Source organism: Maylandia zebra, linkage group LG12 (genome assembly GCF_041146795.1).
Source record: "Maylandia zebra isolate NMK-2024a linkage group LG12, Mzebra_GT3a, whole genome shotgun sequence".
NCBI classification, from domain to species: Eukaryota; Metazoa; Chordata; class Actinopteri; order Cichliformes; family Cichlidae; genus Maylandia; species Maylandia zebra.
The window spans coordinates 15,873,125-15,900,936 of NC_135178.1; the positions used below are offsets into that span (position 1 = coordinate 15,873,125).

The 27,812-nt window shown below is 40.1% G+C and overlaps 3 protein-coding genes across 12 annotated transcripts in view; 2 read left to right on the plus strand and 1 right to left on the minus strand.

Moving 5' to 3' along the window:
- aak1a (AP2 associated kinase 1a) overlaps positions 1 to 18,703 on the plus strand; it is a 28,151-nt gene extending 9,448 nt beyond the window's left edge. Inside the window, exons 4-21 of one of the 8 annotated variants that reach the window (XR_013101127.1) lie at positions 277 to 419; positions 586 to 707; positions 806 to 887; positions 976 to 1,108; positions 1,221 to 1,324; positions 1,637 to 1,716; positions 1,813 to 1,976; positions 2,576 to 2,745; positions 5,299 to 5,520; positions 6,601 to 6,788; positions 7,076 to 7,269; positions 7,360 to 7,428; positions 9,929 to 10,033; positions 10,236 to 10,337; positions 11,473 to 11,631; positions 12,018 to 12,107; positions 12,633 to 15,887; positions 16,156 to 16,326. Coding sequence is in view for 7 of the 8 variants with exons in the window: in XM_076890757.1 (XP_076746872.1) it covers positions 277 to 419; positions 586 to 707; positions 806 to 887; positions 976 to 1,108; positions 1,221 to 1,324; positions 1,637 to 1,716; positions 1,813 to 1,976; positions 2,576 to 2,745; positions 5,299 to 5,520; positions 6,601 to 6,788; positions 7,076 to 7,269; positions 7,360 to 7,428; positions 9,929 to 10,033; positions 10,236 to 10,337; positions 11,473 to 11,631; positions 12,018 to 12,107; positions 16,156 to 17,009 (2,981 nt within the window). In the remaining variant the exon portion in view is untranslated. Of the gene's footprint in view, positions 1 to 276; positions 420 to 585; positions 708 to 805; positions 888 to 975; positions 1,109 to 1,220; positions 1,325 to 1,636; positions 1,717 to 1,812; positions 1,977 to 2,575; positions 2,746 to 5,298; positions 5,521 to 6,600; positions 6,789 to 7,075; positions 7,270 to 7,359; positions 7,429 to 9,928; positions 10,034 to 10,235; positions 10,338 to 11,472; positions 11,632 to 12,017; positions 12,108 to 12,632 lie in introns of all 8 variants that reach the window. The other 7 variants (XM_076890757.1, XM_004544295.5, XM_076890758.1 and 4 more) reach the window with 7 other exon arrangements.
- Positions 18,704 to 19,819: 1,116 nt separating this feature from the next.
- Positions 19,820 to 23,713, plus strand: med22 (mediator complex subunit 22). Of its 3 annotated transcripts, none has more exons than XM_004544296.4 (5): positions 19,820 to 19,952; positions 20,171 to 20,324; positions 20,988 to 21,068; positions 21,497 to 21,705; positions 23,327 to 23,713. In XM_004544296.4, exons 2-5 carry the CDS (start codon positions 20,202 to 20,204, stop codon positions 23,517 to 23,519), a joined length of 606 nt encoding a protein of 201 aa, XP_004544353.1. In that variant the 5' UTR covers positions 19,820 to 19,952; positions 20,171 to 20,201; the 3' UTR covers positions 23,520 to 23,713. The 3 variants fall into 3 exon arrangements, with proteins under 3 accessions (XP_004544353.1, XP_012772794.1, XP_014269507.1); XM_014414021.3 differs by having other exon boundaries at positions 19,824 to 19,942; XM_012917340.4 differs by lacking the exon at positions 23,327 to 23,713 and having other exon boundaries at positions 21,497 to 22,956.
- A 664-nt stretch (positions 23,714 to 24,377) lies between these two features.
- lg12h9orf78 (linkage group 12 C9orf78 homolog) lies at positions 24,378 to 27,812 on the minus strand. The gene is made up of 9 exons (XM_004544298.5): positions 27,671 to 27,812; positions 27,446 to 27,505; positions 27,276 to 27,327; positions 27,085 to 27,155; positions 26,926 to 27,003; positions 26,547 to 26,744; positions 26,246 to 26,382; positions 26,061 to 26,165; positions 24,378 to 24,492 (listed from the first exon to the last, which is right to left on the minus strand). The coding sequence occupies exons 1-9, from the start codon at positions 27,745 to 27,747 to the stop codon at positions 24,395 to 24,397; spliced, it is 876 nt and encodes a 291-aa protein (XP_004544355.1). The 5' UTR covers positions 27,748 to 27,812; the 3' UTR covers positions 24,378 to 24,394.

Consider the following 27,812-nt stretch of genomic DNA (forward strand, 5'->3'; position numbering starts at 1 on the left):
GTATTAATTTTGTTATGCTATAAACAGCAATGTTAATGTGTTAAAGCAATACATTCATGATGCCCTCTTTACTTTTTTCTCTTATGTAAAAGCTGACCACTTTGAAGTGTCATGTGAATGATAAAGATTAATGTATGTTTTTGTCATTTATTTTAGATGTGTTGGGATCAGAGTAAACTTATATTTGAGCCTTAAATATTACCTAGAAACTTTAAATAATTACATTAAAAAAAAGGAATTTATGTCTTTTTATTGACTAAATTTTTTTTCATTTAGGTGGCCAGGTGGTGAACCTAATGAACCAGCGGCTACAGACGGGCTTCACTGAAGCTGAGGTGTTACAGATCTTTTGTGACACGTGCGAGGCGGTCACTCGTCTACATCAGTGCAAGACTCCAATCATCCATCGAGATCTCAAGGCAAGCCTAATACATTTTCTGTATGCGAATACTACTGACAGCACAGATCTATCTAATGAATTATCACACTAGTAATTTGGAATATTTTTTGTTTGTTTGTTTGTTTTTTGCGTTTGTTTCACTGTACATCACATCTCACAAGTCTTATCTTGTCTTCCACACATAGGTGGAAAATATTCTTCTTCATGACCGGGGACACTATGTGCTCTGTGACTTTGGAAGTGCCACCAACCACTTCCAAAATCCACAGACAGAAGGGGTGGCAGTTTTAGAGGATGAAATCAAAAAGTTAGTTGTTTTTTTCCTCTTGATGTACCATCTACCCTATTTTCTCCCTATATTTCAGAAGCTCATTGGTCTGTTCTCATACATTACTGCTACTGCAGGTATACTACGCTGTCATACCGTGCTCCAGAGATGGTCAACCTCTATGGGGGAAATGTCATCACAACAAAAGCAGACATTTGGGTGAGGCTAACTTAAAAATATTATCTAACTACTATGACGTCATACAGAGTATATGTTTTTATATGTGTTCATTTCCTTGTCTGCGCAGGCCTTGGGTTGTCTTCTCTATAAGCTGTGCTACTTCACCCTTCCATTCGGCGAGAGCCAAGTGGCTATCTGTGATGGCAGTTTCACCATCCCAGACAACTCTCGCTACTCACATGAAATGCACTGTCTTATTAGTAAGTACTCTATTTGCTTAGATCATGCGACCGTTCTGCTTTCTGAATATGTGTAGTCTAGGTGCAGTTAAATTTAAATGCAAATTAACTCAGAATATTTTTTGTGTCTCAGGATACATGCTGGAACCTGATCCTGAAAAGAGGCCAGACATTTACCAAGTATCCTACTTTGCCTTTAAACTGGCTCGACGAGAGTGTCCCGTCCCAAATCTACATGTGAGTCATCACGGCGAGAGCAATAGTGGGAGTATTAGATGAAAATATGTGTGTGCTCAGCAGTAACTTAGATTTTCTTTTTGTTACTACATGTCTTTGATTTTACATCTCGTGTGCTAGAGTTTGAGTTTGAAACTTTCCTAGCTAGCTAGAAACAGCTATCTAGAACACAGTGATATTAATGACAGTACAGATTTTGTCACTAGGCCCTTAGTAATAACAAAGCACAAAACAATTATACATTTATGGAAAATACTAATCAAAAATGTGAAAAGATTTGATCATTTTTGATAAATCTTTTCTCCTCTGCAGAATTCTCCTATTCCTGCAAAACTTCCTGAGCCTATCAAAGCGAGTGAAGCAGTGGCCAAAAAGAGTCAAAACAAAGCCAGGTGAGTGACAAGCAAAGCGTGTGTGTTATTTTTATTAATATTATTGTCATAAGAAACTTTGCGTTACTCTGCAGAGTTTTCTTCTTCTTCCATCAGGCTCACAGACCCAGTTCCTACAACGGAAACCTCAATTGCACCTCGACAGCGGCCCAAAGCTGGCCAGGCTCAGCCCCAGCCCATATCAGGCATTCTTCCCATCCAGCCAGCACTCACCCCACGCAAGAGGCCTGGTGTGGCTACTGGGGCACCCCAGGCTATAGGTACAAGGAGCTGTTTAAACTATGATTTTCTCTATATGTCAGGGTTAAAACCATTGTGATCAAAGCCTGGATTTATGATGACTGTTACCCTGCTAATAACACTATTTATGTTGAATTACTTTTGGTTCATGAATCCCTCAAGAATTTCACTATAATTCACTATATATTTATATGCTGTGTTCCTATTGGTTTAGTCTGCTCTTTAAAGTCTTTTAGTTTTTATTTAAAGTCCCTTCTGGTCAACTTGCAGAGACAGAATAGATGGTGGCATGATTCACCCTCACATTTATTTATGTGTTGTTCAAAGTCATTCTTTTGATTGGTATCGGTCCAATTAGTTTTTGCCCCTCAGCCATAAAAAGGCTGATGGGGTGTTGTGTCACCCCACTGTGGGGGCGGGTGGCGTATATACCCAAGTTTGTGAATCCAATAACTCGAGAGTGAGGTGATTTAAGATTTTCTCACTCACTTGCACAACAATGTTTGTGTGGATGACAGCTGGTTCATGTAAGAATCTGCACAAAAAGAATCTGTGTCGTATTTGATGATCAAGAATACTTTTATAATTTTCTCATATATCGTATTAACTTCCCTTACAGGTGTCGGTATCAGTGTCCCTCCTCCAGCTTCAGCTGCTGTCCAACCTGCTCAACAGGCTCCGTCTGCTAACATGCAGCCGCAGGCTACATCTCAGCATCAGCAGCTGCTTATGAAGCAGCAGCAGCAGCAGCAAGCCTCTGCCTTCTTAAGCCCACAGAGCACTCAGCAGGTAGGAAGACTGTTAGAGCAAGAATGGAAATGGTGATTAGCTGCAATGTGTGCTGTTTCATGGATGACATTGAATAATGCTGTGCACGCGTGGTGAGACATTTTAATGCCTTTGTTTTCAAAGAATTAACAGCATCAGGGATTTTTCATAAAATGCATATTCACTGTGCAAGCAATAACAAGAAGAGTGTGATACCACGCAAAGGGTTTGGGCTTGATAATGAGACACACTTGAAAATACAAACTTCAGGTGTGGGCTGTCTGTGTTTTGCATGATGAACTATTTTGATTTCTGTGGATTTTAGTGATATTGTTTTTTGGCTGAGCTGCCCTGTTTGTTGTTCAAAATCAGTTTTAAGAGCTCTGTTTAGTTTCAGTGAAGCTTAAATTCAACATGATTATGTTCATCACTGGTGTGTGTGTGTTTCAAGCCAAAGCTACACATTTACACTGCTCCCAGTCTTAAGGTGGTAATCTCAAAGGTTTCAGGCCTGGTTTGATTTGGTTTCTTACCAATTAGATTGTGTTCATGGTGTTTATGCGTACAGTCACATACTTCCTATAGGTTTGTCCTATACAAATACTTTATAAATATAATCTAATGCCTCATCCTGTAGATGAACTCCACTTCTAGTTTCTTACACTACAGCTGGCAATGGTGGTCCTTGTTCTGCTCTCTAGGATTTGTGAACTTGTCGTAGTGCAACATGAAACACTTCTCCACCTGCTCCACATTCAGGCTTTTATGTTGCAATGGATCTCCACAGCTGGAGGAGGACTGTTGTCACAATCTGTAGTCCTGTAATATGTAGAAATCTGTAATATATAGAAGCTGGCATCAGTCAAGATCCGATCTTGAGAAGGAGCTGAATGATATTAAGGAATCCTGCAATAGTGTGTCTTATGTTACAGATAGGAAGAACCAGGGCCAACAGCAACTGTACTTCCCAAATAAAACACTTATGGATGCCGTCTTTTCCCCAGATGAATAAAGAAATAACAATGAGAAAATAAAGAATTAGTTGACAGGCAGTAAGTGTAATTTTCATTCATTCTGTGAGATATTGTGATTTGATTCTCATGCTGCACATAGCATGAGACTGCTAGCACCACACCTCAGTGAAAGGGTTGGAGGAAGTTACCTGGCTGAGAGGCAGGAAATGTGCTGTTTGCAGCTCTTTATTTAACCAACTTACTGTAGCTTCCTTTTCCATTCATTCTTGTAAGATTTTAACTAGATCTGCTGTCAACAAATTTTCAGTGTTATGACAGTGTCTCTCCTTTTGCCTGACTAGATCACCATAGTAACTGATGCTGAACACACAACCTATTCCTGCGCAGGTTATCTTCAGAGTTTTGGTTTAATTTTGGTCTGAATTTTGGTAAAACTTCAAGTTTCGAAACCCTAATGTGCAGTTGGAAATAAACAGCATTTATACAGCGTGTGTCAAAAAGAATCGTCTGATTTTAAAGTGGTTTTATTCCCCATTCTCCAGCAAAAGTGGAAATGCCTATTATTAGAAATAGGAGATTCGTGAGTGTCACGTGGTTGCTGGTCTGTAGCATAACAGCAGCAGTGGCAAGTTTGAGTATTGTGGAGACATGTTGTGTGTCTGGAGGGGGACACATTGAGAACTTGTTAACATTGTCTTGTTTGTAAAACTTATTATTCAGCCATGTACTTTAAAAATTTACCACAAGCTTCTATGTCCATTATTTCGATTACTGTCACTTTAAAATGATAGCTTTTTATAATAAGATGATTCTTTTTGATACACCTCACTTTATTTTAGTGCTAGGAGAGCTTGCGATTGATGATTTTCTGCCATCACTGCTCGCTTGTCTTATTTGCAGCAATAGGAGGTGTATTTTAAATTCTTTTTCTAGATCTCTACTACCTGTTCCTCTGATAATGTTTCTGATCAGAGTAGGTGGAGCTAAGTCATTTGTTTTGTGTGGAGGAAGTATCAAATGACATGTCAGCTGCCCTCTTGGCACCTGAAGCAAGCCTAGGTTAACAAAGAAAGTTAATAACCACTACCATCATACCTGTTGTCTCAGACTAGATTGTTAGGTTTCATCAAGCCAGCTAACAGGAAAAGAAAATCTTGGCTATGCTGAACTTTCTTTCTTAGTACACGCCTGTTGACGTGTTTCGTTGACACGTTCTTGAGGAATGATAGTGTGAACTACTAAGCTTACAGACAAACTCGTTGCATTTGTACTGCAAAATTACATATTTACTTATTAGGAATCATTCCTCAGAAAACTGTTAAATTCCCATTCTGTTACCTCATTTATCAATAAATGTCAATTTAACAGACATTTGTTCAAACAAACCCTTTGAGATTCCCACTTTATTATGAGCTGCAACAAATATTTCCATATTTTTATAGGTTTGTTGTAGGTTTTCTTCCGTGCATTCATGTTGTTTGCTGGTGAAGCAGAACAGAAAAAATTAATCTGGTTTAGTTTTGCAATACATAACAGAAAATATTTCAGTTGGGCCACAGTTTACCTTGCTCACGGTCAGCTGTGTGGTGTTCCTGTGTAGCATCACCTGGTACAGAACCTCTACCACCACCAACTTCAGCAACAACAAACATCATCACAAGCATCCAGTCTGCTGCAATATAAACCTGTTCCTCAAGTTGTTACCCTGCAGCATCAACACCAACAGCAGCAGCATTTAGTCCTTGAAACTGCAGCTGCCCATCTCACACCCATCCCCGAGTCCGCAGTTGTTGGTCCTGCAGCTCGTGGTCCAGAGTTTGTGGTAACGTCCTACTCCTGCTGCTGTCTGCTACTCTTTGGGTCGGGGCTGATTATTGGCTCGTCTCTAACGAATCACATCCAGACTTTTGCTCACTTTTTCCTCTTCTCGGTGGCAAAATATTCGAAAAATCTCATTCCATTTTTACTGAATGTATAATGTATAGAATTTTCATGAGTTTCTGTCAGACTGTTTCATGTTTTCCTCTCCTGTAAATGTTTCCTGTTTTCATAGAGTTGTAGTTTGGAGCAATCTTCAATCTCTTTGATCAATTTTCTTTTCCAGTTGCTCTTACTTGTTCTAATGTTTGTATCTGGTTCATTTATTTCTTTTTTTTTTTCTTTTTTTTTTATAATACTGAACTGTGCAAAAGTCTTCAGTTTTTTCTTTATGTTTTGCTTCCAAGCAGCCAGACTTGCATGTAATTTTTAAGTGGTCCTGAGCAATAGTTCTCCAGGCTTTATGAAGGACTTTTAAAGTTTTTCTTTGGACTTTGGCCTTTTTCACTCATTTTTAGTCCAGTACTTGTATCTGACCATTTCAGAGGAATACTGACCTTTGAATTGTTCAAACATAGAAAAGACAGCTAACTCAATAGATGAACCAGTGTTGTATCTACACTTAAGAGACAGCTTGGCTTTTATGAGCAGAACCAATTTTAAATTGTATCTTTAGGCACTTTGTTACAGTAGCCTATTGCAAAAACATACCATTTGTTTTTGAGCTGACTCTTTGAAAAATGAAGAGCTTTAATTGTCCTTCAAGAAACTGGAGAAGTACTTCTAAAGACCAGAAATTACAAGAAAGCTTATCTAGCAGAGTTCAGGCTGTGTTGAAGAATAACGGTGGTCATACCAAATATTGACTTTCAATCTGTTTAGAATTGTACAAACTCTGTTTGTGCTTCTATATAATTTTTTTCCGTGTATGTTTGCACGTGTTTCTATAGACCACAGGAACTTCTACTATTTTTCTAGAAAAATATAAAGAAAAGACTCTAGACTTTTGAACAGTACCATAGAGAAAAGGTTTTAGTTACTAACACATTTTCACCCCTCTGCATCATTTTTTTTCTCATTGCAGACGACTGGCAGAGGGATCCACAAAGTTGGCTCCCTGACACCCCCCTCCTCGCCAAAGACGGCCACCAAGAGTGGCCACAGACGTATCCTTAGTGATGTCACCCACAGTGCCGTGTTTGGGGTCCCCGTTAGCAAGTCGACCCAGCTACTTCAGGCAGCCGCAGCTGAAGCCAGCCTCAACAAGTCCAAGTGAGCAGAATGAACTCCCCTCAGTGATCTGAGGATGAACTGTTCTTTCATGACACTGAGTGAAGATCGACGTGCAATAGACAGTACATTCATATCACAGCACCCAGAAAGAGGACAAATAACTCTTTTAGATCCCCGAGAATATCTCACTTCAGTCTTTAAATAACTGTTCATTCTCTCTCCTTACTACCGCATACATCAGGAGGCCAGTGTGCATTGACTTAACAGCCTTTGTGTAGTTTCACTGTGTGCTCCTACTGTCTTTTATATTTATCTTTGTACTGCAGATCAGCAAGCACTACTCCTTCTGGGTCCCCCTGCTCGTCCCAACAGAGTGTATACCATCCAGGTGACGGGGACGCCTCCTCAGCACTCACTGTCCCCCACACTCAGCCCGCCTGGAATCCTTTTGGCGACGATAACTTCTCTAAGCTAACAGCAGAGGAGCTTCTTAACAAAGACTTTGCAAAGCTAGCTGAGAGTAAGTTCAGTTTGTTCACACACAGCATTAGTGAATCATTCCATGATCTAAAACCTGTTTGTTTTTTCTCCTCCTTTGGCTTGTGCACAGCTGCTGCAGCTGGAGAGAAAGCTGCGGGATCCAATGAAAATCTCATTCCCAGCCTCAATGCCTTTCCAGGTAAGTCTTTGTTTAGCTTTTCTCAGTATGCCTCTGACAGCTTTGTAAAGGATGCTTCTGAACCAGCTGGATTTGTCTCAGTGATTGAGTATATGCGTATAATGTTAATCTATCATAAGGATTTGTCTGTGGGCTTGTGTACTTCTATTAAAAGAAAACAGTTTATAACCATCAGAAATCACAGCGCAGCCATCATCTTAATCTTATTTGCATGGTGATTGTTTTTTTTTATTGTTACATCTATATGCATCCATTGTAGGAAAAGCGTCCGCAATTAATATTGAAATATTCAAGTATTAGCTGTTGATACTACTAAAGCCAGTGTCCAGGACAGCCCTAGAGGCTTGCGCTTGTTGTAAGCAGGCAAATAGTCAAGTCAGAGTATCAGCTTTAAACTGCAGATCTTCAACTGATGATTCCAAGCACTGACTTTGAGTAAGCATCCCTATTTTCTTGCATATTATTAGAAAATTTCTGTTGTGTAGGTTATAGCTGCTCTATATGTTGCTGTCTCAATTTTTAGAGTCCACTGTGCAGTATTGATCTATAGCCATCACCAAGTGTAGCGTCAGCACTATTGTCTCTCAGACCCTTTTAACTGCCTCTCACTCTATAATATTGTGGTCACACCAGGACGCACAACGAGCCATCCCTTTGATTCTCCTGGACTCTTAGCAAATATACCTCATGAGTGACTTTGTATTTGCTCAGGTAGTTTCTTGGCTTTCACACCATCCACAGGTTAGCTTCCAAGTGCCAGTTTTTGTGGTTTGGATTAGTACACAGTTCTACCTTGTTGACTTAGCGAGCAGCCTCACAGTGGCTTCTTGTCAGCGTTCATGAATAGACAGTGTTGCTACAGCTAGATCGCATCTCATTTGCAGGTCTGTGCTTTCTCCTTCTCTGTTGCCTGGTAACGCGAAGGACAAATTCTCCTTTGTTAATTGGATTGCTTTACTACTAGTGGAGCCTGCTTACCAGTGCTGCTAGGAACAAGAGAAAGCTAAGCGCACTCTCCTGTTGAAATGACGGTCCAGCTTTTTATTTTCTTCTCTGTTTAGTCTTGAGTTCTTCTGGAAGTGTATGCTTCATGCCTCTTTACCTTTTTTTTAATTTTCTTTTTTTTTGTTTACATACTGTTTAAGGCCTGAACTGAGAGGATAAAAACGTTACGTAATAAGGGTGTGGGTAATCTTCTCTGTCCAGCCTAAGCTATCTCTTTGACTCTTTGGATCCCTTACTGAGATAGAATGCACACAAGCAAACACACTCTGACTTCTGCTAAAGAAGCACAACATCCCATCTGAGATAACGTGAAAACAGCCTTGTGGCAAGAGTGCAACAGCATGTAAAACATACTGTATGTAGCATTTTAAAACTGCATATTTTCACTGTTCCCTGTGAAAATCAAATGTTTGACATTTAGGATTTGTGAAAAGCTTTTCACCAGCGTTGGCGTCTTTCCTATAGCGAAGGGGTCAGAAGGTCACATCTGCTGTGCCATTTTCTGAGCCAACACATTCCTTGTCCTAGATGCCCCCCCCCAACCCTTTCTTTGCCCCTAGCAGTTTCCTGTGAGTATAAGGCTGCAGTGAAAAATTAGTAACTGCATGAAATACACTTATACTATAATAAATAGAAATACACTTCATGCATGCAGCACACTTAGTACTTAGTAAAATCAGATCTTATTTGTTTTGGTAACGACAACTTAACAACATCAACTGTGGGTTTTGTTTTCTTTTTTTGTGCACTGCTCCAAAAATGAGCTGAAAATGTTGTGGAAAATAAAAAGAAAGGTCTTCATTGGTTGCTTTAACTTGAAGTTTTTGAAGGTGTGAAAGAGCATGAGAAATGTTTTCTGCATTAAAGATCTGCTGCCATAATTTAACTTTTTTTGGCAACTGAATGCTATTGAGGAAGGAACTTATAACCCAGGGATGTCAAACTCATTTCACGTTGTGTGCCACGTACAGCTCACTTTGACCAAATAAATAAAAAATGTTTAAAATCTGCAATCAATTAGTAAAATGTATTTCTTTTGTATAGTATGACTAGTCATATCTGTAGGAAAAGCTGCAAAACTCATTAAAACACATTTAAAAGTCAAAACATTTATGCTGTTCCTTATATCTTCCAGAGGCAGTTGATTGGAGTCTTTGCTTGGCTTTTTTTGGCCCCAGGGCCTTATGTTTGACAACCCTGATATAAACTAACAAATGATTCAGTAATTTTATTATATTGACGTGAAAGTACCTCGAAATTTACATGATATCCTTAATTTTTTTTTCTTGCTGGATGAATCTTGCTTCTAAAAATGCTGACCATGAAGGCAGATGGATGCATTTGTCCTTGTTGATTTTTGCCATCATGCACCATCGCAAAGTGTAGTTTCTCTGCTTCTTTGTCATTTCTATGGAAAATCCTCTCTCATTGCCTTTTTCTCTGTTGCCATCTGTCCCTTTCTCTTCTCCCTCTTCTTTCTCTGGCTCACTCACAGAGAAGCTGATTGAGGGACAGAAGTCCCCTGATACTTCTCTTCTGCTCCCTGACCTCTTAACCCTGACTGACTCCTTCAACACTGCTGCAGAGAGCACCACAAATGGTACCAGCTATGTTCTTGTCCCATGCTTTGCCCCCAAAAATTCCTCATTTGCTCTGCATATGTCTTCCTTCCCTTTCTTTTCTCTAACATCCTTACAAAGTCAGGCATATCATCTGGGAAAGGAACAAAGAAGATGTTCTTCTTTCTTTTCTGTACTAATAACAACGTCTTTGTATTACTGTTTTACGTTGTGTTTATGTAGTAAAGGCAGAGGTGTGTGTGGACTCACTGATTCCTGGTTTGGAGGCTCCCCAGCCCCAGAGACATTTGGGCCAGCCAGAGCTCATTCCTGCCAGTGTGCCAGGTTAGCATCCTGGACCTCAGAATAGCACTTTTTCCGATCACTGTTTTACCCAAGGTTAACTAAGTTCAGGTTCTGCGACAATCCTAAGATGTAGTTTTATTGATTTATATTAACTCAAACATTTGCTGGCGTTCCAGATAGGGTTGTTCGTGTCGCAAAATAAACTGTTTACGGCAATATTTTTCACCATTTTGATGGTCCTTGTAGTGGCTATATTAATTTCTTAAAGTTCTCTCTTTCTCTTATATTTTATATAACCACACTAAAGATGGACAAGCGCCTGTTTTTATGCGTTGGTTAGCAACAACGACGGTAACAGCATCGCGTGTCCGCTTGTTTATGTTCCACATAAACCTTTCACAATAAAGCTCAAGATCCTGTTGAGACTTTTCAAAATAAACTGAATCACGTGAAAGAGCAGATTATTTACGGATGAGAATTTAAAAAAGAGCCGCCAGGTGCTAAAAAATAAACCTTAGCATCAAACGTTAGAACAGGCTTTTCCCCGCAGCACGCCGTGTAATAAATACTCACAAAGAAAACGGCGGCTGTTACAACTTATGTCTAAAAATGTGTAGTTTCATGCATCGGTTAAAACACTCGACTCCAGCTACATGACGCGCAGCTGGAAACACTTCCCGCAAGACGAGCTGCCCGAGATTCACAGATTTTACAGAAAATGTTACATTTTTGTGATTTATATCGTTATCAGGACGATAGAATTCTTATATCGGGATATGAGATTTTGGGCATATCGCACAGCCTTAGTTCCAGATCACAATCATTTTGGTCTATAACTAGAACAGTTGCTTTAGGATAGTTCAGTTATATGGACCATAACCTGCTTAAGCTTTAGGGTGTTAAGTGGTCTATTCACTGAGATCTGCTTGCATTTTTCTGTGACCCACTTTGCCACGTTTATCTTGAAAAGTGCTATAGAAATAAAAATTGTGCTCAATCATTGAAAAAGAGACGCCTCTTTTTATTGTTTGTTATTAAATGAAGCTAACATAGCTTTTAAACTCTTTATGCTTGCACATATAAGCTATTATAGTAATACAATGCATCTTTTTCTGCTCCTTGCACTAACAGTCTTACTTTCTCATACCCTTTCTTTCTCTGGCCGCTGTCTCAGATTCTCTCACTGGGGAGGATTCTCTGCTGGGTTGTGATCTGTTATCTCATACCTGTCATGGAAACCCATCTGTTTCTGTTCTCCCTTCTTCTTGCTCCTCTGCTCCTCCTGGCGCTGGATCCTGCCTGGAGGAGCTGCCAGCTGGTCAGACTGCTTCTGGTAAGACCTTTTATTTTCCGCGTGCGTGTGTGTGGGGGGGGCGGGGTTTCGGGGTTTCAGTGTTTGTGGCAACACAATTGCAGACCCCTGATCAACCACACAATAGAAAGGCCTGTTGAAACAGTAAAAAGCAAAAGTGGAAATTGAATTGGACACTAAATGACAGCCTCGCCAGACCCTTGACTCATTTGTAGAAGATGCTAAAAGCCATGTAAAACTGAATGGCTTTTAAAGACTTTGACTGCCCTGGCTGCTTCCGTTTATAATCTACTCGCATCCTCCTTTCTTTTCTTCTCCTTCTTTTTTTTATTTCCTGCTCTTTTCGTTGGCCGAGTTAACCTCTTCCCGCTTCCATCGTTACTTCACTTCCTCTTCCTTCACCACAGACTCTGCTTTCCTCATGTCGTGTGGGGAGAAGGGCAATGACGACGAGTTTGATCCTATTCCAGTGCTCATCTCCAAAAACTCAAATCAAGGTAAGGCTAACCTAATTCTGAGATGAGCACTCACACCTGCTGAAACCCAGACTGTGAGCCACGAAGATGAATGAGCTAGCCCCCCCTCCCAGTTTAGTCACCATTAGCTTGTTCCTGGGATTTCTGATGTGAGAAGTCTTGTATGGGTGGCTTTTTTCTTATCTCATCGAGCTCTCACATTAGTCATCTTTTAACTCCCAGTGCTTCGCCATCTTGCAGGTGTTTTGACTCTTTTTAGTTTATCTTGAAAGTCTCCCCATGTTAGTATGGCTTTCCCTAACTCCCCCCTCCCCCTGTAATGATGCAGCTGTATAAAAGTTATCCCAGCTCACTCTCTGCTTGTTTCTCTTTCTACCCCCTATTCATGCATCTCTCTCCCCTCATCCTGGTCATCTTCCCACTCTTTAATTTCTTCATGCAATCCCTGTTAAAATGACTTATTCTTTTGCTTGTCTTTCACACTCTCCCTCGGCTCCTCCATGCCCATCTCTGTCTCTATCTCTCTTTCTTTCTGGCACGTTCCAGGTGGTCACTCGCGCACCAACAGTGGCAGTTCAGAGTCCAGCATCCCCAACTTGGCTCGCTCCCTTCTGCTGGTGGATCAGCTCATCGACCTCTAGAGGGGGTGGGAGAGGTCGAAGGGGCAGTGTGCAATCCTAACAAAGGGATATGGGGGGAGGGTTGGGGGGTAAAGATGGGCACGCAGAGACACTTAATGTAGCACCTTATGAGGACCAAGAGGAGCCAGTATTCTCTTTATGTGCCTCCTTGGCCTCAACTCCATCTCTAGTTGCCTGATAGCTGGTTTCATATGTCTCTGCTAGCCGCTGACATTCCCACACTGGTAAAAATCTTTTCATTAATGCCTGAGCATATCGTCCGCTTCTGTCTTGGCTACACCATGGTCTTCCTCATGCTTTCTTCTTACTCCCATTAACATCCTTCACAGAGTGCACGGCCATAGTCGACCATCATCGTATGCACATGTTAAGCATGGTTATATGTGTCAGGGGTCTGACTAAAGACTGTAGAATGCTGTAGATAATTTGATGCACTTTCCTATGAGAGCTTTGAACTACTGACCAAACAAAGATGCAACCTGGAGCTGCGCTTCTGTTCGGATTGAACCAGTTTACATATAAAAGAAGTGTCAGTTTTGGATAGGTTTTAAAGATTTCTCACACTGTTGGAGTGCGCATAGTCATGGAAAGTCAAATCTGTTCAAGCCATCATGTGCCATGATTCCTTTATAGATCTATTTGTCTAAACCAGCTATTCCCAAAGTCAAGAGTGCTGCAGCCCACTTAAAAACCAGAAAATCCCACGGGCCCCACCCAGTGTTAAATCTTCACTCTAATCAAAACACGAGAGGGTGGTGTGTTTTTTCTTGACATTTCTATTTAAAAAAAGCATAAACAGCCCAGGCTGTTTGCTATAAATTGCTAATGCTGCCCAATCACATGCAAAGTGTCATGGCCACCTGCCACTGGGACTCAGACTTCAAAACAAGAGCGTAAATTTAGATCAGAGTGATGAAAAACTTCACAAACTCACCACCTCCGATCACCAGTGTTAATTCACTTTTATATAAATAAATACATTTAAATATGTACATACTTGTACATACTTGAGCGTAATTTCTGTTATTACTGCAGGCACCTGTAGTACCTTTGTGGCCCACACTTTGGGAATCACTGGTGTAAACCGACCAAGTGGCTTCACAGGCTTGAGCATACCTGTATACTGTCCCCTCTTTCTGGATGTTAAGCAGCGTGTCTAGCGTATTCTAATGCTACACCTGTAAATCTGTCAGTTGTAATCATTTCCTGAAACTGCTGAGGTCAGTGTTAATACAGCTGGTGAGTTCGGCTCCATTGCCACAGCACAGCTTCCCACCATTGTCAGCATTATCTACAACACCACTAATGCCAGCTCATTCTCATACCTGTGACCCATCGTTGAGGTAAGCACAGCAGAAGTAAAAGGGAATGAAGGTATTTGACCTGTTCCGATGCCAAAGCTAAACAAGACTCTATTATCATGCTGTTTTTCCTCTGTGTTGGTCCGCTCTCAGGGTCGTATAAATGAGCAGATTTTTAGCAGAATACCACCGTCACAGAGAGGGAAGTGTGACGTAAATGTCATTATTTTGTGTAGGTATTATGTTAATGAAGGAACTTTACATGAAAATATCCTTCCTCCCTCTCCCACTGACATCCTCTCAATCTTCTCTGGCCAATCCTTTGTTACCATATACCATAAAGTCAGTTGTGACAGTCTGTCCAGATGAAAGAGAAATGTAAATATACATAAAGTAACACTTTTTTCTTTTTTCTTTTTTTTGCACTTGTCAGCATTGGTAAAGGTAGATTTTAGTGTGTAACATTTTATCATGTTATGATTAAAAGTGACTATTATTGATAGTGCTTTAGAAAGAATGTATTAACTGAGGACCATTATAAAATATGTAAAAATTGTATAAGGATGTATAGATAAAACATATTTGTGTATGAGGCTTTATTTAAGAGTGCAAAACTGTCGACTCTGTCCTTCTGTCTTCTCTCTTAGTTCTTGTCAAACATTTATCTAGTGCTCACGGTTTAGTTACCAAACAAACATGAGACTAAGTGCTTTTGAATCGCTTGACTGGATAGTATGTGTTGCTCTCCATTGCAGCTGTTAGGTTATACACTAGTACTGGTACATGTAAGTTACTGTATATGCCTGAATAGATTTTATTTAACAGAGCTAATGACGGAACTAACTTCCTGATAACACTGGGATACCTTTCACCTCTGTCTCCTATAGTTCATTAAATAATCATAAGAAAGGCTTGTGTGTGAGTTGTATTACATCTGATCTTAACCATTTTAAATGTCTACATCCCATTTTCTTTCCATTTAATATTGCGGTTCATATTTTTGCAGTCCACTATAATTCTGCATCCTGCAGCACTCTGCCACTGGTTGCAGACTTTTACGTGTGTTGCTGTGCTCTTTGGGTTGAAATGCAAACAGACTATCTATAATCATCAAAGTGTTAATGAAGTATCACTGATGGAGATCATCAGACTCGTCGTTCCCTTGGTGTTCTCTTAGCCATAAAAGGCTAATGGGGTATTGTCATGAATCCTATTCATATCACCCGGTGTAATGTTCATAAATAGAGTGGTTGTTGTGATCAGACCAGTTTTCAGAAACCTAAAAACTTTATTCCTCCTCACACTTTTCTAATTTGCCTTCCTAAATTGTGTGTCTGTTAATCAGGTAATATCTCAAGTTGACTGTACAGACTATGAGCTGTATTGTGAGAGATGAGAAGCTGTTTTTCTACACACTTGCGTGAGCTGTCACACTGTGGGATATTTTTGTCAGCTCCAAACTGTGTCATATTCACACTTAAGTCATACGGAAAGGGCGTGGACGATTTAAAACACAAGTGAGGAGGAAAAGCTCGCCCAAGAAGTAAAACAAAACAAGAGCCGAAAGAGCTGGTCTTTTCCTTTAATTGCTTCAACTAACCTTTCCCCCTGAGCTGCACGTTAACAACTGCTGTCAACACTGCTGAGGTAAGACTGATCTGTCTTCTGTGCAGTCTGTCTGTCGCTAACTATTTTTCACTTTTGCTGTGAAGGCTCTTTCCCCTTGTTTCCACAGATCTTTCTCATGCTCCCTCCTCCTCAACTGACTCAGTTTTAACCTAAAGCAAAACTGCTGCCACTGTTTTCCTGTAACACCGGGCGTTACTTGTGAAGGTTGAGTTGAGAATCGTGGAAACAAGGTTAATGTGGTGACGTACTAGTAGAACTGGTAGTGTTGTGACTGTGACCTGTTCAGAGTAGAATTGTAGTCTTGTGATGGGTTCTCATTGTTTAGTCATCCTCGAAAATCAGTGACTTACAGATTTTAGAGTCCATCTGTTATGCGAGACGGATCTGGTAGATAAATGGGCAGCTGGACCACAGATGGCAGTTCCTTCTCATTTGTATTCTAACATTTTTGTTTACCTCCAATTTGTTTTCCCCCTCTATCTTTGCTTGCTTGAACAGATCTCCAAGGGGAGAGTAATGGCTACTCTGTGCTTGAGGAGGGACAAGAGACTGAAGCTGTAGGAGCAGATTCTCCACAGAATGAGGGTTGTGTGCACTCCAGCGATGAAGACGAAGAAAAAGAAGCACACAAGGACGAGCAAGAGGACGGTGAAGGCATTGAGAGTCACATAGCCCCCCATGACTGCAGCGGTTCTAGACCTCTGCTGCAGGACTCTGAGGATGAAGAAGACCAAGGGCCTCAGTTAGCTCTCCATCCATCTCTGCACTCCAGCACAGCAGCAGCACAATCAGCTACAACCTTCGATCAACCTGCTCCAAATACCTTTGCCCAGAATCACTTCCAGCATGTACACGAGGCAGCAAAGGAGATGGAGGGCGCTGCAGATATCTTCTCCAAAGCCCCCTTTCTGATTGCGCAAGAAGACACAAGTGACGTATTCGCCAACGCTCCATTTCCACGCGGTCCCCTTGCGGCTCAGCAGCAGCAGCAGCTCGACGTTTTCTCTCAGGCTCCATTCGGAAAAAGAAAGGAGCCCAAAGGAGCGCAGCCGAAGACCTCGTACCCCCACGCAGCTGGAGCTCACGCTGTAACCTCTGATCAAGGAGTCTTAGAACAGGTTGCCCAGCAACCTTTCCGTCCTCAAGCTCTGGCCAAATACTCCCGACACTTTGAAGGACCTGTGCCCCAGCAGCCAGCAGCAGCTCACAGAGCGGCGTCTAACGCGAGCAAGCAGGCTGCTGTAGCATCTGTCCCCGCTGGACCTCTGCACTCGTGGACCTCAGACGTGAGCGCTGTAGACCCATTTGTCTCTGCACCCTTTCACCTCAAGGCACCGCAAGAAAAGCCCTGAACGCACACTCACAGGTCAGGGCAGTGGGAATCCGCGCCTACCGAAATATGCAAAGTGTAACAGGCGTAACGCATGCTGTCACCAGCGCTGCAGCGGGACTGCAGGCCTGCATGGATCTCATTCTTAACCAACTCAAATAGTGCAAGGTCATCTTTACTTTGAGTAAACTGACATCAGTCCCACATTCACACTATTTTGTTTCCCTCTGCCTTTCACGTTTTCCTTCTTGTTCTTATTTACACAATGACTACATTATGGTCAAGCATTTGATTGTTTTCTCGCCTACCTCAGTTTTTTTTTGTTTTTTTTTTCCTTTTGGTGTGCGTCGGCGCTGAAATATCACACACAGTGAGGGAGGTCATAGACTGTCTGCAGCCGTGGCGGTTAAATTTCCTGGACAGTTTGAACTTCATTGATCTGAAAATGCCTCATTCCTTTATTTTAGTAGTCAGCTTGAATGACGTGACAGTAACTTCATAGAAGCTTGAAAGATGGGAAGACACAGCCTAGGAATATTTCATTAAACTAGAAATGTGCAAATGCCTTACAGTTAAACATTTACAGTTACTTTTTGTCTTTTATGCTTCGAAGTTCATAAAGGAGATGCTGGATGTTGATGCAAAGTGTAAATTAAACGTGTGCGTTACGTTTGCCGTCACAATCATGTCATACAAAAACAGTTTGTTCCACATCATGTACGAACTATAAGTAAATGTTAGTCATATAACATTTATTATGGTAATTCTTATGTTGTATAAATGAAGACCATTCCCGTTGTTTGTCCTCACTGTACAATATGACATCTCCAAAGCCTTAACACCCTTGCTGCACCTCAGAACCACATCAGAACATCAGCAGCATTCATCACGTTTGCCTTCGTGCCCTCCTTAAATGAAAATAAAGACACTGCTGCATTCACATATCTTACTGTACTCGTGTTCAGCACCAAATACCTGTGTACAATCATGTACAACTTCCTCTTGCTGTCTGCTGTACACGCACGCACAAGATTGTCATCGAGCACAGGAATGCGTCTTTGTTGTCGACTTCTGTATCCTAACTGTGACACATTTATGAACAACTGAAGTGAAAACTTTTGACTGCAGCTTCAAATTAAATAAATAAATATTACAACTGTCTACGGCACTCATGCTTCGCAGTTCCAGTCAGGGTAAATGTAGTGTTGTCCAAGTGAAATCTTATATGGTGTCTGATTGATGACATTCCTGTTGGATTTGTTTCCGTTGCCATTCAGACGTATTTAATTGTCTTTGTTCTTTATAGAATCATGGAAGACCTATTTGGTTCCCAAAAGGGATCCAGCCTTTCTCAACCCAAAGCTTAAATTATGTTTTTCTCCTTTGCAATGTAAAATCTTTTATTTCGAAGTGTTCGGTATTTTGATATAAATGTTTACTTTTCTCATCCCAGTTTTAAACAAGACGATTGCACATAATCACTGACAGAGTGTCACGGTTCTTGAAGAATGTGTTTTGTTTGTAACACAGCTGTAAGTTTGTTTTTGTTTATTTTGTTTGTTTGAGGAGGGGGGGGTGACCGGTGTTGTGTAAGAAACATTTGGAGTAACAGTTGATAACACTGTTGGACAGGAAAGCACTCAAAATACTTCTTATGCTGCACAGCCTGCCTTTGAAAACTGTCATGAGATACTATTAAATGAATGTAAATCAAAATTGTGTGCATGTGGTTTTTGTTTTTGTTTTTTAAATGATCGTCAAAACATTCAGTTCATGATGAAGTTGGTCCACCACGAGTTAAGTGTTATCTTTTGTACCTCTTAAATTTGATATATATAATTCTAGGTTATTAATAATATACCTCGGGCATAATGAAACATTACCTTGACCAACATAATAAGGGAGGCTAATGGGTTGGGTTTTGCTATACAATGAGGGCTTTACAATGATGACTCATTCCATACAAAAAAAAAAAAATTTTTTTACATAAATAATAATGATCACATCTTGCCTCATAAAGATCAACTGTTTTTTTTTTCTCTCTATTGAATTAGTTATGCTGTCTTTAACAATGGTCCCCTGGGTGTTCTCATATTTGCCTACATTTTTTGCTCTTCTGGATGTAGTTCATAAGAAGGGAGAACTGTTTGTTTATTTATGTATCTATTGGTTTATTTATTTTACCAAATGAACTAGTTGTGGTCATATGGTTAGACTATGGTTGAAGTACATTCTTAAATGTAGGTCCTCCAATGCTTAGTGTGCAAAAAAGATTTATTTTCATCGGTTAGTGGACTGATTGTTGGTAAAAGAAATAAATACATTATTATATCTAAGACATACTTTGGTCATCTACAGAAATGTCCAATTTGGGATTGCACGCTGTCTTAAATTTCATTTCATTTCTATTTAAACTCCGATCACATTCTTACACAACATGTTGACTTTATGCATTCACAAAAATGGCATCTTAGATGAATTTTTAAAAGTACTTTTTGTTTTGGTTATTTATATATTTTACTCAAATACATTGTTGCTACCTTATGTCATTGGGAATTTTAAACTAATTTTAAACTGTGTATATATAAAAATAAAAAATAAAAAAAAACCACCCAGCACGCCCCTGCGGGCGGTTTATCCTTCAAGCTCGGGTCCTCTACCAGAGGCCTGGGAGCTTGAGGGTCATATATATATATATATATATATATATATACACAGTTTAAAATTAGTTTAAAATTCCCATATATATATATATATATATGGGAATTTTAAACTAATTTTAAACTGTGTATATATATATATATATATATTCATGAGAGCAATTACCGGAGGCACCGGTAGAGTGGGGTGTTACAGGGAGATACCGGATGTGAGCACACAAATTTCAAGAGAAGGAGGAGGCGCTAACGTAGGAGTTTGTTTTACATGAAAACAAAAGTGATTGTAGAATATGTGGTAAGAAACGGTATGTAACAGTAATTCAATAATCTGTACTAAAGTGTATTCGTATACAGGTACAGATGTGAAAACTGTTTGAGAGCGAGACTTCGCTTTTGTTTTGAAAGCACGCGCCTTTCGGTGCTAGCTACTTGCGTGCTCGTTGATGATGTGTTTAGCCTTTTTTGTTTTATTGTAAACTTTATCGCCTAAAGGCGCCCGCGTGTGTTATTTCGGTGTACACAGGTGACGTGAGGTGTGTGTTTACCCGGGCACGATGACTACTCAGAGAGTGCTTCCTCAGAGCAAAGAGACTCTACTGCAAAACTACAACAAGAGGCTCAAAGATGACATCCGCTCCATTATGGACAACTTTACAGAAATAGTCAAGACAGCAAAGGTAACAGACATACTGTCACCTCCCTCTTTGTGTATTTTCGTGTTTTTACTACAATCAGAGCTGCTCACAACTCATTTCGTGCCTTGTTACTCGCATTTGAACATCATAATGTGGCAAAGGCGACCTGCTGAAGTTCAAAGCGAGCACCAACGAGCGCCAGTTCTCTGTGTGAAGGTGCAGTGTTAATGCCTGAAGAATGGCCAGAATATTTTAGGCTAATAGGAAGGCACTGGTAATTAAAATAACCAGTCCCTACAGTCGAGGTATGCAGAAGAGCTACAGCAGCAGAAAGTCGCACTGGACGGAACTGCTGTCAGCTAAGAGCAAGAAACTGAGGCTACAGTTTGTACATATTCACCAAAACTGGACAACAGACGATTGTACAAACATTGCCTGGTCGGACTCTCGATTTCTGCCATGACATTTGGATGGTACGGTCAGAAGTTGGTGTAAACAACATGAAAGCATGGATCCATCCTGGTGCTGGTGGTGTAATGGTGTGGAGAATATTTTTTCTTTCCACACTTTACGTCCCTTAGTACCAGCTTAGTGTTGTTTAAATGTCACTTATTGGTTTCAAATTGGTTTACATTGATTAAGTGGACCAAATACAACACACCATTATGACGAGTATAATATTCTACCACTTATCTCTTTGTCCAGATTGAGGATGAGACACAGGTATCCCGACCTACTCAGGCAGAGCAGGACCATTATGAGATGCATGTCAGAGCAGCCAACATTGTAAGTACTGCAGAAAACGCCTGACAACACACTCGTATGCAACATATTCAGGGCTTTATTGTTATTTATTTCTGTTACCTGTGGGGAAGAAAAAATCCAAAGCTGGTTACATCTGTTTCCAAGAAAGACTCCTTTGAATGAAAGGTTAACATATTATCCATGTAATTTATCATATTACTGTAAACATGTTGATGTGTGCACTAGCACTAGTCGAAGAGTCACATCTGGGGCTGCACTTTACTGTTGCAGTATCCTTTGTATTGAAATGTTGTAGTTTGTATGTAACTGACAGACGCATTACAGCCCTGTGAATGAATCGGTTTCTACACTTAGCGAAAAATCTTTTCTGTGCAGAAATTGACATTTTAACAAGTCATCACTATGATCATTTTCAAACCTGCTTCCCCTCTTCTATGTTTCTGTGCCAGGTACGTGCCGGCGAGTCCCTCATGAAGCTGGTCTCTGACCTGAAGCAGTTCCTAATTCTGAACGACTTCCCCTCCGTGAACGACGCCATCAGCCTGCAGAACCAGCAGCTCCGCTCGCTACAGGAAGAGTGCGACAAGAAGCTCATGTCACTCCGTGACGAGATTGCCATCGACCTGTATGAGCTAGAGGAAGAATATTACTCCTCCAGGTATAAATAGGCTCATACTTGCCCCCATCCCTCATCCCATTGCGCCTCTGTCGTCCCATTCCCAGCACCGCTGTTTCACATTTCACCATTTACACTGAGCCCTGGGAAGGGCTTGTGACAGTGTCTAAACTGAGCCTTTCATCAAAATTGTTATAGGTCTTTGTAATGAACCTCATCTCACCACAAGCGCCTTTACATTGTTACTATTTAGTGCGTGCCTTGACCTTTTTAAAAGAAATCATTATAAGAGATGATTAGAGGGAGGTCTTCAGTCTTAAAGTGGCATGCCCTTAAATATCAGCACTTTGGAACCAAAAACAGTAGATTTACTGATTTTACTTCTAATGGTTAGTGCTAGATCAAATCAACTAGAAGAGACACTATAGTCTGCTGTGATTAGTTGTTTCATGGATAGGTGACTGATGAAGCTCTTGGAAAAGATCTTGTTCATATTTTCATTGTCCCTTGTGATTAGTAGGCAGTCTGATTTAAAAACTACCCAATCACAGCAGAGCAACTAGTCACTGCCTAGGAACTAGTCTGCAGCGTCTGATGGCCTAGAGCAGGGGTGGGGGAACTCCACGCCTCAAGGGCTGGTGTCCTGCAGGTTTTAGATGTGCCCTTGATCCAAACAGAGCTGATATAGCCCTTGAGGCCTGGAGTTCCCCTCGCCTGGCCTAGAGAGATGTTTACCCAACATTATCTGGTAGACAGGAGAGATTCAGCATTTATAAATCTTAGTATTGAGAACTCCTTGTTCATTTATAGTAATAGAAAAAAATGAAAAGAATGAACAAAGTTTATTAAAAATCTATCATTTAAAGCACTTGATTTGCTGTTGTATCCATCGATGAATTGTTGAAATTTGCTGGGTGCTACAAAGAACACGTATATACATCTAAAGTCCTAAAGCTATATGGATTTATAGATATTTTTTTTCTGTGTGTAAAAGTATCATTTTAATCAATTTAAGATTATTTATATGTAGTATTTAAGTCAAATAAAGTTGTGATGGCCTTTTGTGTTATATTTTAAGGATGGTCTGTGCAGTTAAACACACACGTTTGCTGGTATTTATTTAGAGTTTCCACAATAATGTTTTTCATTCCGTCCCTAAAATCTAAAAGGTGTAACCTTAACATCAGTGTCAGCCACAGTCGCACGGTGCAGTTGTACATGTTTACCAGGTTTTGCCCGCTGTTCCTAGAGACCCAGGATGATTAAGAAATAAAGTAGAGACAAAATGTTGAAGTAGTTTGTCTTGTTTTCTGTGATCAAGTGTTAAGAGGTGTCTCTGAGCTCTGTTTGCATCATGCCAAATTGGGGTCTGCCGTGCTCGGTGCACTTGCTCTGCTTTTCTGATCCATCAGCACTTGTTCTCACCCTTCTGCTGAGCTTAATCAACAGTCATCCCTCTAAATAGTAACACATGAATAAATTGCTGTTTTATGTTTAAGTTGTTTCTGGTGCTTCTGCATAACCTCTGTGCTTCTATCAAATGTGCTTTCACGTGCTCCTCTCTGAGTTGGTTGTGCTTGTTTCTGACCTGCTGCTCTCGTCTGCTCCTCTCTTTCTGTGCTGCACTGATTCTTTGCCTCCTGCTGGTTTCTGCTCTGCACAGCTACAGTCAGTGGGACAGCACTGACCTGCCTCTGTGCGAGGCCTACCGCCGTCGAGACAGTTGGGCCTCCGCGAACAGCAGCAACAGTTCTACGCACGGGGAGCGCGAGGACGTGGACGGGCCTCCATCTCAGGAGACGAACCCCCAGCACCACCTTAACGGACACGGGACCGCCTCCGTAGAGAAACCGTGAGGAGGAAAGGGGGACACCTGTTGGTTTGCTTTTGCCCAGTTTGGATCAGTTATAGCTTGTGAACCGTTGTTTGACTTGCTACTTTTTTGTATCGAGGACTTTAAAACTGGACTTAAACTTTGCAATGAATGGTTTCTTTTGGATTAACACATCACAAAAATAAGAGACTGTTGTATTAAACCACCTAAAATGCTTGTGTTGAGTGGTAGGCTCTTAAGTGCAACTGCTGCTTTCCAAGATCTGCATCAAGCCTAGTTACAAACTAGAAGATATATTTGATAAAGAACTCCACTGTAAAAAGTCTAGACTTGAATCACGTTCAGTAAAAGAAGTAAAAGAAAATGAAGACAACTTTAAACTCACCTTTGAAACTCAAGTACTTTTTTATATTCCTGTGTTAGACTTTGCATTAAATGTATTTTATTTTTTTTAAGAATGGCATTGGTTTACTTTTGTCTGTTTAATTTAACTGCACATCAGATTAAATCAAATATTACAATATTTTTGGTTCTTTTTTTTTTTATTTATTTTTCTGAAATCTTTAAACACAAATCTACAGCTAAACATGTAACAGTGGACACTTAAAAAGGGAAAAGTCACCGATTTAAAAAAAATAAAAATAAATCCTGACCAGTTTAAGACCAGAATCTGCATCCTTAACATATTCCTGTCTTTTAAACTTAAGACAATCCTGAGCAAAAGAAATCATCTGAGACATTAACAACTGTACTGTATACAGACAAACAGCAGGAGCTATATACAATAATTACACGGTGTGGCCCTGATGTTAGAGCTATGCCATCAAAAGCTGTTTGGGATGCTCAAATGATTTATGGTCCAATCTTGAGTTTAAAATGGTTTTATATATATCCACATCAATATCGTCGATTCATCTTCTTGAACTTCTCATAGTGGTAGTCATCTGTAGCCTTCTCATTGTTTGGACGTTTGCGGTAGTTTGGTGGTGACGGAGCTGTGGATGAACAAATAAGTTAGAAATCAGATTAAAGGTTTCAAAAAGATTTTCAATAAATCCCCACACAGACACACAAGCAAATGGGGGATACCATTGAAAGTAAACTAAATGCAATGATTGTAATACAGTTTGTATCTAGCTTGGATAAAAAGAAGAAAATCCTGAAACTGAGAAATATTTTTGGAAATGCACAAGTGACAGTGACTTAAAACAAGAGTTTCACATTCTGAAAGGTCTGGCCCACAGGACAGTTTTCCACTTCAACTTAGACTTTATTCAATTTTGAGTTGGCAATGTTTTTGAAGTGTTTGAGTCTATGCAGTCATTCCTACTACAGATTCATGCCTGTTTTTAATTTACTGCTTCATGAGGGTCTCAAGGTCACAGCCTTCTAACTTCGTGTGCAGAGATTTTTCTTGATTCTGTGAAATTATTGTCATTATGAGTAGAGATGGCACGATACCACTTTTTAATGTCCGATTCGATATCATAAATTTGGATATCTGCCGATACCGATATGAATGCGATACAGTGTATTTTGTAATCAATAAAACTGTTTTTTATAAATATCTTGCTGTATTTTGTATAAGTTCATACTCAAGTTTGAAAAAAAGACACTGAAGCTATTCTGCTATACCTGTATGCAAAAAATACACTCCACCCAAAACATTTTATAGTTCAGCAACACTGATCAATCTAATAAATTTAAACCAACACCATCCTCCCTATTCTGGTATTTTAAATAGTACTTACCTACCTAATTACTAGGGTTGCCAACTCCCAGCAAAAATATTAGGGAACCACCCCCCCCCCCCCTCCCTTAATCGATGTAATCAACTTTAATTTAATGCAAGTGTAAAACAAATGCACAATAATCAATTATTTTTCTACAATATTTAAATAGATTCAACATCTTTCTTCAACAGAATTGCAGACTGCACAGATGGTACCTTCCCAAAGGAAAAAGTACTATAGCTTACTAGGGTGTATATTAGACCTAATAGTTACTATATACAATAATGGATTTCTATACATTTAATCAGGTGACCACTTTTGTTGTAAGATTCAGATAATTATTTATTCAAAGTTTTTAAATGACATGAAGAAAAATATTTATTTGCGCCCCCCCTTTCCTTGTTAATGCCCAACATGGCCCCCGACAGGTCTCGCAGACAATAGCCGCTCTATCACGTGACATATACTGCTCCGACGCACCGAGCTGGGTTACGCCAAGTAGCGCGTTTTGTGAGGTGATTTTATGATACTTCGGATCGGATTACATTTTTTATTTCTGTCCGATATCTGATCCAGTAATTTAGGTCAGTATCGGACCGATACGTAATATCGGATCGGTCCATCTCTAATTATGAGATGATAAAATCTCCAAATTGCTAAGATAATTTTCAGAAAACTTGACCTCTGACCTTGATCTCAAAGTCACAAAGCCGAGTGTCCATACTGCCTGCTCGCCGGGGTGATTCCACCCACCCATTTTCTTTTGTTTATCCAACTGTTATAGAACTATTTCTGTGTACTGAGCAGTGAGCGTATCTGTAGTCTCTTACCCTCTGGACCTGGTTTCTCTGTGTCGCCCACACGCAGCGGTCTTGCTTTGGGTTCTTCTTTGTGTCTGTGGTGTCTCTGCGGTGCATTTGCATCCTCATGATAGACTGAAAGAAAAAGTCAGCTTGATCAGTATAATCCGCTTTAATTTAGGTGTGGAATATCTCGCTCTCTTCAGATTACTTACATCGATTGTGTTGGACGTAGTTAACAGCGATGTTCGTGGGTACAAATGATGTGCCGTGGTCTTTTTTCTTGTTTCTTTGTTCTGCCAAAAGCTTTGCTTTTGCCTCCTCTGTCTGGATAATGTTCTTTATCTTTGCACTAGAAAAGAAATTACATACACAAGTTGCATTAGTAAAGCTACAAGTAAAAAGCAGCATTCGTTCATGCCATATCTCATGCAAAAATGCAGTTTTAGTCAAAAGACTCCTCTTGCTGAGTCTAAAATAAGTGTAGATGATTACTAGAATATTCTCGGTACATACTCAATGCCGAGATCAACTTCAGGGATGCCACTCAGCATCTGATTAGACAACATCTCCTCTGTCTTCTTGGCAGAATTGACTCGGATGTTCTCGGGCAGCTCGTACAGGTGGTCCTCTGGATTCTTCACTTTAACTTTATGCTCCTCAGCCTCCACCAGGCCCTTCTTCTTTTTTAGTTCCGTCTCAATATATTTCATCCTGTGAGGATAAATTTATGATAAAACCATGTTGTAAACAAGTGTGAGGGTATCTTGAATTGTGTCCTAAATGTTGGGGATTTGAAATGTCTCTTCTAAGTAATTTGTGCTATATCTAACTAAAGTGGAGGGAAAAGAATCAGACATTGGGACAACAAAAAAGAAAAAAAAAGCACACATACATATCTGCATCCTCGTCTCTTCTGTTTGTCTCGGCTGAAAAAGACGTCCCCAGGTTGAGGTCTGTCTCATCTTCTGTCCTGAATACATAACATGAAATGATGACATATCAATGCACAGCTTAGAGCAATTATGCTAAAAATAGTTAAAAACTCACTTACATGTCTCTATTCCGGTCTTTCACTTTCTTCATGTCAACAATTCCCCCAGTCTTCAGTTTAAATGGGTCATTCTGTGCGGAATAATCAAATAATGTTAATAAACGTAAGTTCAAAAAACAAAACACCTTGGTTAATGAAGCTATATTACAATTTAAAATATATATATATATTTTACAAAACTGACTACCTACCTCAATTTCAGCCTCTGGTGGAAGTTTTTCTCCAACCAACAAGGCGGTCACACTAAATAAAAGAAATATTTTAAAAAAACTGTGATTGTAACTGCTCAAACCACAGACTGTAAAACTTCATGTAAAGTAACAGGATGAAACGTGTTCGTGGTTTGATTTATTTACGTTACCTGATTCCGGTCTGTCGTTTGCGCAAACTCTGTAGCTCTTTAGCCTCTTCCAACTTATGTCTAAACATCCATGAAACACAAACGATTGCAAACACATTACCTGGGCAGCTTGTATGAAATGCGACCACAAACTATCTGCGTTTAGCGATTAGCATTAGCATGCATAGCATTACTCTAAAGGGCTTTTTTTTTTTTTTATTCCTGTGGTTAAACGGATGGCTCTACCTGACTTCTTCGGTGGTCTCATCCTCTTCCACATCGGACGAGTCCCTTCTCCTTCTAAAGTTTTTGCCACACGGCATATTTTTAGATACAACACAAAATTATTTCAGAGTTTTCTAGAAGCTGGACTTGAGTGTAGCTGCTG